This window comes from Eretmochelys imbricata, chromosome 2, assembly GCF_965152235.1.
Source record: "Eretmochelys imbricata isolate rEreImb1 chromosome 2, rEreImb1.hap1, whole genome shotgun sequence".
NCBI classification, from domain to species: Eukaryota; Metazoa; Chordata; order Testudines; family Cheloniidae; genus Eretmochelys; species Eretmochelys imbricata.
In genome coordinates this window covers 208,841,728-208,854,641 of record NC_135573.1, presented here as the reverse complement: position 1 = coordinate 208,854,641, position 12,914 = coordinate 208,841,728, and the positions used below count along the sequence as shown (strand labels likewise).

The following is a 12,914-nucleotide window of genomic DNA, read 5'->3' as shown; positions in this document are numbered from 1 at the left end:
TAATGTGATATGGAAGCTACTTTTTAGGTCTTATGTACTAGGTTACATTATATAGTATGATAATTTCTTGAGAGACATATACGATGGTAATTTTATTGTTTCTGCATTCAGTCTGATGATTACAGTGAGTATGAAATAACAAAAATAAAAGAAGAAATCACTGGACTGAGGAATAGTCTCATTCAGGAAATATACAATGAACAAGAAGAATATGTAAGTATCAATTATGTAAGCAGCTTAAACTATGTAGTTTATATGAGCTGCATTTACATATACATTTATAAATAAATAAATTTGTTATAAAATTTGTTATATAAATAAATTTATTAGTCTCTTTGTTAGCCACAAGGACTCCTCGTTGTTTTTGCTGATGCAGACTAAAACGGCTACCACTCTGAAACCTATTTACATTTCAGTTGCTTTATTATATACATTCATTCTCAGTAAAATCTAAAGAATGAATGTTACAGTACTGAATGGAAAGACTGAAGACACACTCATATTCAGTAAAGCCTCTGAAATGAAATAGTACTCTCTGAGGTGGAGGGAGATAATCATCTCTTTTTCCTCTTTTCCACCTGATATAGCTTTTTTCAAAGTGAATGGTAGACAAAAATCTGGAAGTGTGAGGTCCAGTCCCCTCAGCAGAGCAATAGGAAGATGATCAGGCAGCACAGTGGCTGAATTCAGAGTAGCAGCCGTGTTAATCTGTATCTGCAAAAAGAAAAGGAGTACTTGTGGCACTTAGAGACTCACAAATTTATTTGAGCGTAAGCTTTCGTGAGCTAAAGCTCACTTCATCGGAGGCACGAAAGCTTATGCTCAAATAAATTTGTTAGTCTCTAAGGTGCCACAAGTACTCCTTTTCTTTTTACAGTGGCTGAAGAAGGCCTTTATCTGTGTGATATGGAGGATAGGATCAGGACAGTGAAGAGGGAGGTTCTTCCTCCAAGTTGAAGGCAAGACTGACACCAGTGATCTCCCACTTCCTAAATACTCTGTTTGGAGGGAGGATTCCAGAATCAGTGGCCACTCCTCTTTCGAAGTAGGAAGGGGGAGGGCAGGAACAGGACCTCTGGTAATGCAGTGCTGAGCATGAGTAACAGTAACTCCTAAATGTTACAGGTTTGGGGTGGCTGGAGGTGACAAGAGCTGTGGCCTGTTTCACCAACTCTAAGGTTTGGCCACTTGGCTTCTAATTTCTCCTGCTTGCTCCTGCTGAGGGTGGGCTGCCTCTGGTGGTGGTACTGGGGTTCTTCTTCGAGTGCTTGTTCATGTCCATTCCAATCAGGTGTGTACACGGGCACGTTGGCTGGAAGATTTTTCCTCTAGCAGCATCCGTCGGGTCAGCCTGGGCGCCCTCTAGAGTCGCGCCTTCATGGCGCCCAATATAGAGCCCTGCCAACCCACCACCCCCTCAGTTCCTCCTTACTGCCAGTGACGGTGGCTGGAAGTTCCCCTAGCTCTTGCTCAGCAAGTTCACTCTCTATCCGGTTGTATATAGTTAGTTGTTAGTTTTAGAGTTTTTAGTATAGTGTTTGTTGGGCGTGTCCCCCCCCACTCCAGTTTGAGGAGCCATGGTATGCTGTGATCCCTGGGTTTCCAAAAATGTTTGGCATGTGCCAAGTGCTTGCTGAAGAGTGACCCACACTCACTGTGTCTACGCCTGGGGGAGACCCATCAGAAAGATCACTGTAAGATCTGCTGCAAGTTCTGTCCAAGAACTCTTAAGGAAAGGGAACAGCGGCTCAAGGTGATCCTTATGGCAGCAGCTCTACGCCCCCGCTCCAACCTGGACTAGGAGACCTGACCCCTCTACATCGTCCTCGTTGTGGAGTGCTCCGGCGCTGTTGGCGAGCTCAGTGCCAAGAAAGGACTCTTCCTGAGACCCTCGGCACCATCACTGCTCCTCGCAGGGCCTGTCTGACAGTAGGCCCTGCTCCCACTTACCAGTGGCTCAAAAGAAGAAAAAGCCAGACAATTGTTTTCCGGAGAAGCCACGAGATGTGCAACCCCAGGTGGGCTGCCACTCAGGATCTCCTTTCGGGACTGTGTTGACTCCTGCCCAGGTGCGGCAGTTAAGTCCGGCCCCGCCTCGATCACCGGTGCCTACACGGCACCTGCAGCTCCTGTCCACGCCGGAAGCATAACAGGCTGCTCAGGACCTCCTCCAACTGACGGCATCTTTCTCGCCTGCCAGGGAGGAGCCCTCAGTGTCAGCAGACCCGCGTCCTCGGGTGCCTTTGAAGGGGAAGCCGCCTGTAATGTTGAGATGCTCCCCCTCGCCGTGTCCCTCGGTGCCTGCCTGCTCCGACAGAGGGCCTACCTGCTCCCTGAGCTTTTGGCGTTGGAGGCACCAAGGATCGGCTCCTCCATGGTCTTCAGTGTCTGAGACTTTGGTGTCAGAGTCCGACTCCTATTGCTCTGGTAGGAGCAGAAATCATAGGTTGAGGTACAGAAGAGAGCCCCAGGCATGGCCTCTGCAGTGGCAGAACCTGCCTCAATGGCCCTTCTGGACCCCCTGGGCTTTTCACCAGGGCCAGGAAGGAAACCAGGTCCATGCTCAGCAACATCTTCCGTTGCCTCTGCCACCTTCTGCTGCGCATCTGCCCTCGGCGCCTATGGTCCCGATGCCTCTGCCTCAGTCTCCGTCATTGACTCTGGCATGGTGCTCGGCTCCGACCTTGGCACAGCCTTTCATGGCGTTGACGCACCCGTCTCCCACACCTGCACCATTGTCGACATTGACCTCGATGCAGGCACCTTTGGCCCAGTGCCAGTGTTGGCACTGGGCCCCCTACTTCCAGTGGTTCCTGTGAGCGTGCCGACGCAGCTCCCTCCCGTAGGACTGATGCCGATGCCTGTTCCAACGCCCATAGCCCCAGCACTGTCAGTGACAGAATCGCAGCCCAGGCTCCATAGCGGATGCAGTCCTCCTCCACTGGGGAGAGGTTCTTCTGTATGCCTTCCCGCCGATAGATCGTGCTTGGGTTATGCTGATAGCACCAGCCTGGCCATGTCGGCATTGGTACACATCTCTCCTGGACAGGTCTGTGGGAGCCCCAATTACCTTGCTGCTCTTCCCAGACTTTCTCACACAGGATCACGGACATCTCCAACACCCAAACCTGCAGTCGCTCCACCTCATGGCACAGAAACTCCATGGTTGAATCCATCAGAGCTTTCCGGTTAAGACCAGGTTAGACAGGTCCTCATTTGCAGGAGAAAACCCTCAATGAGGGCCACGTACCTTGCCAAGTGGAAGAGATTTTCAGTCTGGTCGGCGCAGCGCGATGCGCCCCCGATGCTAGCCTCAGTGCTGCACATTCCGGACTATCTTCTGCACCTGAAACAGGAGGGTCTCTTGTTGCCTTCTGTAAGAGTTCACTTGGCTGCCATCTTGGCCTTCCACCCGGGTGCACAGGGCTGCTCAGTTTTTGCTAACCCCCTGGTCAGCCGCTTCCTGAAGGTGCTCGACAGGTTGTACCCACATGTGCACCAACCGGTTCCTGCCTGGGACCTCAACTTGGCCGTCTCTAGGCTCATGGGGCCCGCCTTTAGCAACATGCTCCCTGCTCTACCTCTCTTACAAGGTCGCATTCCTGGTGGCGATAACCTCGGCCAGGAGGCTGTCTGAGCTCATGGCCCTAACTTCAGAGCTGCCCTACACCGTATTTTTTAAGGACAAGATTCAGCTCAGGCCCCATCCTGCTTTCGTCCCGAAAGTTGTGTCGCAGTTCCACATCAACCAGGACATTTTCCTCCCAGTTTTCTACCCTAAACCTCATTCGAGCAGCAGGGAGCAGAGATTCCACACACTGGACATCCGCAGAGCACTGGCCTTTTACATCAAGAGAACAAAACTGTTCAGGAAGTCGGTTCAACAGTTTGCGCCGGTGGCGGACATGCTGAAAGGTCACGGTTTCAGCCCAGCGCATTTCATCATGGATTGTGGCCTGTATCAGCGAGTGCTACAATCTAACGGGTTCCTGCGCCTCCAGTCAGAGCGCACTCTACCAGGGCACAGGCTTCATCGATGGTGTTCCTGGGTTAAGTTCCCAGCCAGGAAATCTGCAGAGCTGCGACATGGTCATCCATGCATGCTTTCACCGCGCACTATGCAATCATCCAGCAGTCTAGAGACGATGCGGCCTTCGGAAGAGCAGTACTCCAATCAGTGGACAGCTCAGCTCCCACCTCCTGAATTTGGCTTGGGTGTTACCTGATTGGAAGGGACACGAACAAGCACTTGAAGAAGAAAAAATGGTTACTCCTCGTAACTGTTGTTCTTTGAGATGTGGTGTTCATGTCCATTCCAATACCCACCCTCCTACCCCTCTGTCAGAGTAGGTGGCAAGAAGGAACTGAAGGGGTACTGGGTCAGCCGGGCTCTATATTGGGCGCCATGAAGGCGCAACTCCAGGGGGTGCGCAGGCCGACCCGACGGATGCTGCTGGGGAAAAATCTTCCGGTCAACGTGTACGTGCACGCGCACACACCTGATTGGAATGGACACGAACAACCCATCTCGAAGAACAACAGTTACGAGAATTGAGTAGCTGTTTTTCCCCCTTCTTTGTCCTTTGAACTATCTTCAGGTTGGGGAAGGAGAGGAGAGTAAGTCCAGCTGCCCTCCCCTTGCTACTTTGATGAGGAAGCTCAGTTTATGGTAGGGGGTAGATCATATTTTTCTAAAGGATGGGGGCATCCAGAAGTCCCTAAAATTACCACACAAACCCTGTTTTTAAAAATACATCCAATTGGGCTGTTATAGTACTGATGCTGTCAAAAAGTGAAAGCCAGTTGCATTCTGAGTGATGTGACTGGAAGAGGGTAGATTCCACTCTTCATATTTTCAGAAATCGATGTTTTGTGGGCATACAGTCCAAACTTCAGTTAATGTATTTTTTTGGTATATACTTGTATGTACTGCATGCGGAGGCGGTCGGCATTGATGAATGTATCCCTAATTCAGGAGAGGCTTACTTGCCTGGTACAGAAATGGTTCCCTGAGCTGCCACTCCTTCACCCGGAAGCAGGAATTCTGAAGTATATGGTAAGAAGCTTCTGCTGTGTTTCTAAGGGCAGGGAACTGAGAGTATGTATTTGAGAGTAAGGGAAGTAGCTTCATTAAATATGCCTTAAAGCAAGAGCTGCCAAAGATTCTAGTAAGTGATGAAGTCTTTAAGGGCAGTAGTCCGATTACAAGTTAAACAACTGAACATATTGTCATGGACCAAATGAAAACTTTAAACAATAAGTGAGAGATTTTATTATTCACATCCCAAAGAGACTTCTGTCTCACACACACTTGCAACGTCACCCACTCATGCCAGTAACTAGAAAATAATTTCAAATATGGTGTTCAAACTTCATTTACTTACATTACACATTCAGCTTTACTGGTCATGTTATGGTTTAATTGACCAACAGTAACACCTAAATGCTGGCCCAGCTTGAAATGCTGAGATTGGCAGTGTCTGGGGAAGGGTGAAGGGAGGAGAAAACAAAAACCATGTGTTATGCATGTCAGGAGCGTAGGTTTTTAATGTCTATAAAGTAGATGGCCGGTCAGTGGCTCATGTAAATGACACTGACAGATTAAATCCAAATTATGTGCATTGAAGGAATGAAGGTCACGTTAATATGTTTAACACAGAGGGGAGGAAAAAATCACCAAATGGAATCTTTTTCTTTATTTTAAAAAAGAGTACTTAATTTAAACCTAAGTTTGACCTTCCTTACATTATGGTCAGTGTCCTGCATTATCCGTGGTGGTAGATAAATATTAAGCATTCAGCAATGCCAAGATTGTTTAAATATATGCAGTGAATGGATTATTTAGGTAGTTAGTGGCATTTCAGTTGTGTTTGCATGTGTACTCCAGAACTCTGGTGGACTTCTGACAGTCAGCTTAGAACGGGACCTCCTCGATGCTGAACCCCTGAAGAAATTGAGCACGAAGCACCCATTAGTGTGTTCAGAAGTTCAAGAACAGAAGGTTCTTTTAAAGGTAATTTTCTGTCACTGACTTTCAGTTCTTAGCTGTATGTGGAGCTCTTGGTAACTTAAATAGTATATTGATCTGCTTGTACTCAGTAACTGCTTCATTACTTTCAGTAGTACCCTTGTAAATGCTAATTAATTCGGGCTAGACTCTTGGATCACAACCAAAGCAGTGTTAGTTTTTTACTGTTTGTCTCCATCTCTCTTCTCCTCTTTCACTTCTCTGGGAGCAGCTGCAAGCGTGTTCCTTCCTTTTGCTGACTGCCATTCCTGTGAGTCAGTGGGCCCTCCTCTTACTGGCTATCACTCGCTGTTCTTGGTGCATTCAGTCTCCATCCTACTCATACTAACACCTTCCCTACTGATTTCCAGGTGTCTCCTCTGCTTTCCACTGCCACGCTTCCCCCTCCTACCCACCAGCGTTCGGGAGATCAAGAAGTAGTGAAGTTAATGTGGAACAGTGTAAACCAGTGGTGGGCAAACTGCGGCCCATGGGCCGCACACAGCCCTTGAGGGTAATCTGCTCTTGGGCCGCGAGACAGTTTGTTTACATAAACTGTCTGCATGCCCGGCCCCCCACAGCTCCCAGTTGTCACGGTTCACCATTCCCAGCCAATGGGAGCTGAGGAAAGCAGTGCGGGCCTCAGGGATGTGCTGGTTGCTGCTTCCCACAGCTCCCATTTTCTGGGAACGGCAAACCGGAGCCACACCTGTGGACGGTCAATGTAAACAAATTGTCTCATGGCCCGCCAGCGGATTACCCTGATGGGCCTCTGGTTGCCCACCACTGATGAAAACACTGCTTGTTAACTTGGCTATGATACTGTTTGCACAATGGGAACACTGGACCTGTATTGCTAGTCCAACAATTTAAACGTTTACAAAGAAAATTTGGGACTTATCTCTCAGATCCCAGGTTGAGCATTATAATACAATGTAACAGGAGGTCACTCAATAGAATTTGTCTTGTAATTGTTCTAAAAAATAAAATATAGTAATTCCACACTAACAACGTTAAATTAGGAATCATCTGAAAATTCTTTGTTTTCAGGGCTATTCTGTAGATGTGAACACAGAGGCAAAAGTGATAGAAAGAACAGCCAAATATCACAGAGCTTGGAGTGAATTTAAGGAGAAATCTGGATTATTACAGTTGATGTTCCTTTTTTTGTGCAAGGTAAATTCCAGATTGACATCCTTCTTTGATTGCTATTTTTCATCTAGAAGATTCATAATTTGTTGTTAAAGCTTTTTGTTTTTTAACCAAAGCTTTGCATAGAAAAACTTACATGCAGAATTTACATAAGCAATCAAATAAAATTAATTTGGTTTAGTGAGGATTTAATATGTGCTATATGTTGACTTCGCAGTAAATAGATATTTTAACTGAAATCCCCTTCTTTATCAGTCTATTGTCCTTGAGTTTTTTTTGTTTTTTAAGTCTGATCCTTTGGTATATCTGATGGTCCCATATTACCCAGGAGCAAGTCTAGGAGCACTGCAAGCTAGTACACCTTTAACTTCAGAAGTAAGTAATAGGGTAATTTATTCAAAATCTCAGCAAAGTTTTTCAACAAATATTTAAACCAACTTGATCCTCTCTTCTCTTATTTCACCTTTTTCTTTGCTGGCCAGTGATATGGCAACATAACTTGCATTCACGGTGAGCACTGTTGAGAAAACCCTGCAAAGGAATAGGCCAGTTTGTGTTTTTATGAATACCTCAATTTAGTGTCCAGTCACTGGGGCTGGGATTTTCAAAGGACCCTGGAGGAGGGGACCTAACTCATGCTCCTTTCAATATTCCAGCCTTTGTTGTTGTTGCTATCCTTTAAAAAATATTGGCAAGCAAATTCTAATCATGATTAAAATGATCATGATTACTCTTGTCTGCATTTTCATCCTGTCATTTTCTTTCTTACCTTTCCTTCCCCAAAATGACTTTCAACTGTAAACAAGCCATTTGGCTGCATAGCCTTCTTTTTAAATAAATGGTCATAAGTTTTGTGAATGGCTTTTTCTCTTGTATTGCTTGCCAGGACAGAGCCAGGTATGAATCCATATATCCAAATGGGTATTTACATTGTGTTTTAAAAATGATTAATTCAGGTGTGCCTGGGTTCTTTTTTGACTGGCTCTGTAACTCTTCAGAATCTTACTAAGTGTTATGTAGTTTCCGATTCAGAATACTTGCAATGGTTCTGCAGTGGAAGCATGCTGAGTTTTTTCACTTGGCTCCTTCAGTTTCTAAAATTTCTTCTTTTCATCAGGAAATATTGAAAGTGATGGAAGGAGTGGCTCGTGGTCTGCATACGTTGCACAAAGCTAATATAGTTCATGGATCTCTGCATACAAATAATGTGTTTGCTCTGAATCGAAAACAAGGAATTGTTGGAGATTTTGACTTCACCAAATCAGTGGTAATTTTTTTTTTTCAAATATATTCAGGGGTTTCTTTAATCTCACTCAGAATTCTTCATTATGAGTTATAGCGTGAATGCCTTTGCTATTTTTTTTGGTACCCCTTATTGTGACAATTTAAAGGTAGGTTTTATTGACAAATTCTTCATTTGCCAGTGTATTTTGCATACTACTTCAAATGTGAAAGCATGGTGTATGCAATGATTCTGAATAATTCCAATATAGTGTTATAAGTACTGGTGGAATAAGTTTCTATAGGCACTATAACCTGAAAAATATGATCTTTACTGAGTATGGCCCTGGTTCAGCAAAGCAGTTAAAAAAGAACATGGGTATCGTTGTATTGGATCAGCCTTGTCCAGGTCTAGGTTTGTCTAGTCCAGTATCCAGTCTCCAACAGTGGCAGCTAAATTCCCTGAAGATTGTGTCTGCACTGACCATGTTGCATCCAGGGGCTGCAGGAGCTGCAGTTATTACTCCTGGCACTCATGGAGTCTTGTGCTGGGCACAAGAACTGAGAGCAGGAATTGTCTCTGCTGTGCTCTAGCTAATCCTGGAGTCCAGGCGGAGGAGGAGGAGACATGCAACTGACTCTGATGTGGACCTGAGACAGAAAAAGCAGGAAGCCTGACAGAAATGAGACTAGAACCTAGTTCTTCTGAGTCCCAGTCCAGTGCTTTACTGCAAGGCCCACCTTCCTTCTCTGGGCTGAGAAGGAATGCTGCCCCTCTAGAGTTATATACAATAAGGCAGCCAGCTGGATATCTACATACCTTTTCAAATTTCTGCAAATTACATTTTCGATAAGTGGTCTTGTATTCTGTAGTCTGTTAATCTGCTTTGTGGTTACCTACCCTTTGTTCTGGAGTTGTATGTTTCTATCAAAGTTATGTCTGTGTCTAGAATGGCTTAGAGAAACAGTGGAAAACAGTAGCTTTTCAAATTTTCTTTATTTCAACCTCAACATCGCAATCTGTTTCTCATGGTACTGGAGTATCTTTTCCTGTGTAGTTTAGCTCACGAAAGCTTATGCTCAAATAAATTTGTTAGTCTCTAAGGTGCCACAAGTACTCCTTTTCTTTTTGCGGATACAGACTAACACGGCTGCTGCTCCGAAACCTGGTATTAGAATTGTTATTTTTCATGACGTGTGAGCAAGAATCAGCTAGTCCTGTGTTTTAAGAGTGATACTTCATTGCCTTTATTCCCCCTCTGCTCCATTTTTCGTAGTAGGAGGCCTTTACAATCACGTTTGGGCCATCATTGAAGGAAGAAATGTAAGGCAAAGGTGTTCCTGTGAGATCATGGGGAATGGGAAGGAATGTTCATTTTACTGGATTGCCAGTTGGGCTTAAAATTGCTGATTGTAATGTTGTCCCTTCTAGGATCAACGTGCCTCTGCGAACTCTATGGTAGTTGGTAACTTGAACTTAATTTCCCCTGAATTAAGAATGGGACACCTGGCATCTCCATCCTCTGACATGTATGCCTATGGCTGCCTTCTATTCTGGGTATGTTAATTGTGCATGAAAATGACATTTTGTTAATATAATGAAAATATAGTAGGCATTATAAATAGCAATAAATGTTATGTCCCTCTTCTATTTTAATCTGTCCTATTGTAATGAATGCTCGTATTTTAAATTGAGTGCTGTGAGCAGAGGGAATGGGAATTAGATCTGTGAGCAGAAGAATGCATTTTTCAATACAATTTACAGTGTGGCTTGTCTCCCTAAACAGCAGCACTTAATAAAATGAGGTTTTTGTTCTGTACACTCCCGGCTTGTCAGTAGTATTATATTTCTTATCCTTTCTATGTAAGCTGCTTTCTCTAGCTTCATCTGCAAGTCAGTAGATAGTTGCCATCATTTTCCATCCCTCCTGTGATCTGAATCAAGAATGGGATTGTCAGGTGCTGTTTTTCCTGCAGTATCACTTGGATTTCCATCTTCTGGTATTAAGTCAAGGAAGAGAAAATGCCCCATTTTCAGTTAGTTACTGGATTATGTTAGGTAATATGCTCTGCAGTAACTCATGCTGCCCTCATCCACCCTGGTTTTCTGTTGCTTTACTTCTGTGCTCCCTTGCTTAGGGTTCTGAGGATTCTAAGGACATAAATGTGGCAGTTGTAGAGATAGGTTTGTGCAAAATTCTACTTTAGAGGGGCTCAGTCATAAGGGTCAGTATTATGAATATAGGAATTTGGAGAAATGTCTAGGAAGCAGGGGTGGAGAACACAGTGTAGCTGTGCCCAGCAGTCCACCACTAGAAGCTCTCTAGTTTGTTTTTAATAAAATTTGTATTCCTATCTCTTTCACTGATTTTCTGTTTAATGAGAACCCCAAGATTATTACATGGTGTCAGAAGTGCTATATGAAAATGAGACATTAATAATTTTGAGGTTTACTCCTGTGTTTGAAACAGAAAGGGGAACACGTGGAGCAGCAAATAGAGAAGAATAAAGGCTATTGTATGTATTTTAAGAGCACAAAAGTAGCTCAACTAGCTTAAGAAGGGAAGAAAGCCAAAACTGGATGTGTTGCAACCTCCATCCAGTCTGCAGTTGACAGGCAATGCTTCAAAGAACTGAAAAAAATTCCAACGGATTTGCTTAAGCAGCCACAGAGGCAGAGGCCAAAAATTATGAAGTGAAATGATCCATTTTTAAAGGTTGTTGGTGAGGATGCTTTGGATATTTGTAACAATGTTAAGTTCTTCGAGGGCTTGTTCACGTCCATTACACATTAGGTGTGCGCGCGCTGTGTGCACAAACGTTGGAAACGTTTTCCCTTAGCGGCTCCCTGTGGGCCCCCCCAGTGGCGCCACTGTGCCGTGCGTATATACCCCTGCTGGCCCGACCCCCTCCAGTTCCTTCTTACTGTCCGTGGTGGCGTTGGAACAACCTCTCTCTCTCTCTCTCTCTCGTAGAAGAGCAGTCCCTTAGCCTTCAGAGTAGCTGTTATCAGTTAGTTAACATACCTTTATTGTGGACGCTTAAGTGATTAGGTGCTTGGAGGCTTCCAGCACCCATGCCGCAGGCCCACGGCTTCAAGGCTTGCGCCACATGCTGCAAACCTATGCCAGTTAGTGACCCCCACAACTCGTGTCTACATTGCCTGGGGGATGGACATCAAACTGAACGGTGTAGGATTTGCAAGGCGTTTAAGCCAAGAATAAGGAAAGAAAGAGACTTTCATTTCAAGCAGCTGTTGATGGAGGCTGTATTGCAGCCACCGGGCCCAGAGCGCCCGGCGCCAGCTAAGGCTTCCTCGGTGCGTAGTGCCCCGGCACCAGCGAAGCACTGTGAACTGTCGGCCCCAGAGCACCAGGCTAGGTCCTGGCACCGTTCGTCCTCCCCGGTGCAGCCGAAAGGAAGGCAAAGTCGTGCTCCGCACAGGAGGCTGGCGCCTTCCAAGGCCCTGAGCGCCGATCAGAGCGGGAAGGCTGTGGTACTGGCGCCAACCCCGGCGGTCCCGGCAGCACAAGCCCCACCGAGCCCAGACCTAAGTGAGCTCAGTGTGGACAATGGGCTCGAGGGCATAACGGATCAGCCCTCCACGCCCGGCACCTTTTGAGGCTGCAAAGGACCTCATCGACCTGTTGGCGGCGAGCCCCCTCCCATATGGGGAGAACCCTCTGGCACCCATGCCTTGGGTGCCGTCGAGGGGTAAGCTGGCAATGGTGTGCCGCTCGAGGACACCGTCCCGGCACTGCTCCCAGAGTTGGTCCTGGTTGAGCTCCGACTCTGCGGACTCACGGTTGCTAGCGGCCCAGAAGGAGGTTGCAGCACCAGGAGTGAGTCGGCGCAAGGAAGCACTGGAAAGGGCACACTGCTCTCTGGCACCACCCAGAGACTGTCACCAGGAGGAGTTGAGACGGCCCTCGACAGAGGACTCCTGCAGATGGTCCCGGTCCAGGTCCCGGGGATACCAGTACTGCTCCCTCTCAGCCAGGAGCCTCTTGTTCTCCTGCTGGCGCAGATAATTGGTACTGCCCTGGCCTTTGTGGTCAGCGTCGCCACAATCCGGTGCAGACTCCGGCCACTATAGCTACCCGCACCGGGCCCCAGACAGCAGGGACCCTCAGGTGGGCTGGCAACACCAATGGGGGCCGCCAGGCCATTGGCCCTTCTGGACCCCCTGGGCCTATCAGGAGCACCAAGGGTCCCTGTCCAGGGCAAGTTACTTGGTGCAGCGGTCCCGGTTGCCACACCGATGCCAGACGGTGCCGGAGGCTACAGTATCCAGGCCTCCAGCATCCCCCTAGGATAAACCAGAGAGACCAGCACCGAGTGTGGTGCCGTCCTATGGAGTCCCGGCCCGAGCCGCAGGCCCCTCCCACGGGAGGAGGGGAGCAGGAGGACCAACCAGAGGGGGTCGAGCAGTAGCTCATCTCCTCATCATCCCCGGATGAGGCGGTGGCGGGTACAGAGGTATCCGGCCCTCCACCGGTAGACCATAGAGCCCCCCAGGAGTTCCTGCATATGG

The 12,914-nt window shown here is 46.9% G+C and overlaps 1 protein-coding gene across 1 annotated transcript in view; it reads left to right on the top strand.

Annotated features, from left to right (window-relative positions):
• The window catches only part of STK31 (serine/threonine kinase 31), a 78,857-nt gene that overhangs the window by 52,228 nt on the left and 13,715 nt on the right, over nt 1-12,914 (top strand). The window contains exons 15-21 of the mRNA XM_077809343.1: nt 112-213; nt 4,976-5,056; nt 5,888-6,013; nt 7,058-7,183; nt 7,448-7,534; nt 8,277-8,426; nt 9,813-9,938. Coding sequence (XP_077665469.1) covers nt 112-213; nt 4,976-5,056; nt 5,888-6,013; nt 7,058-7,183; nt 7,448-7,534; nt 8,277-8,426; nt 9,813-9,938 — 798 coding nt within the window. The remainder of the gene's footprint in view (nt 1-111; nt 214-4,975; nt 5,057-5,887; nt 6,014-7,057; nt 7,184-7,447; nt 7,535-8,276; nt 8,427-9,812; nt 9,939-12,914) is intronic.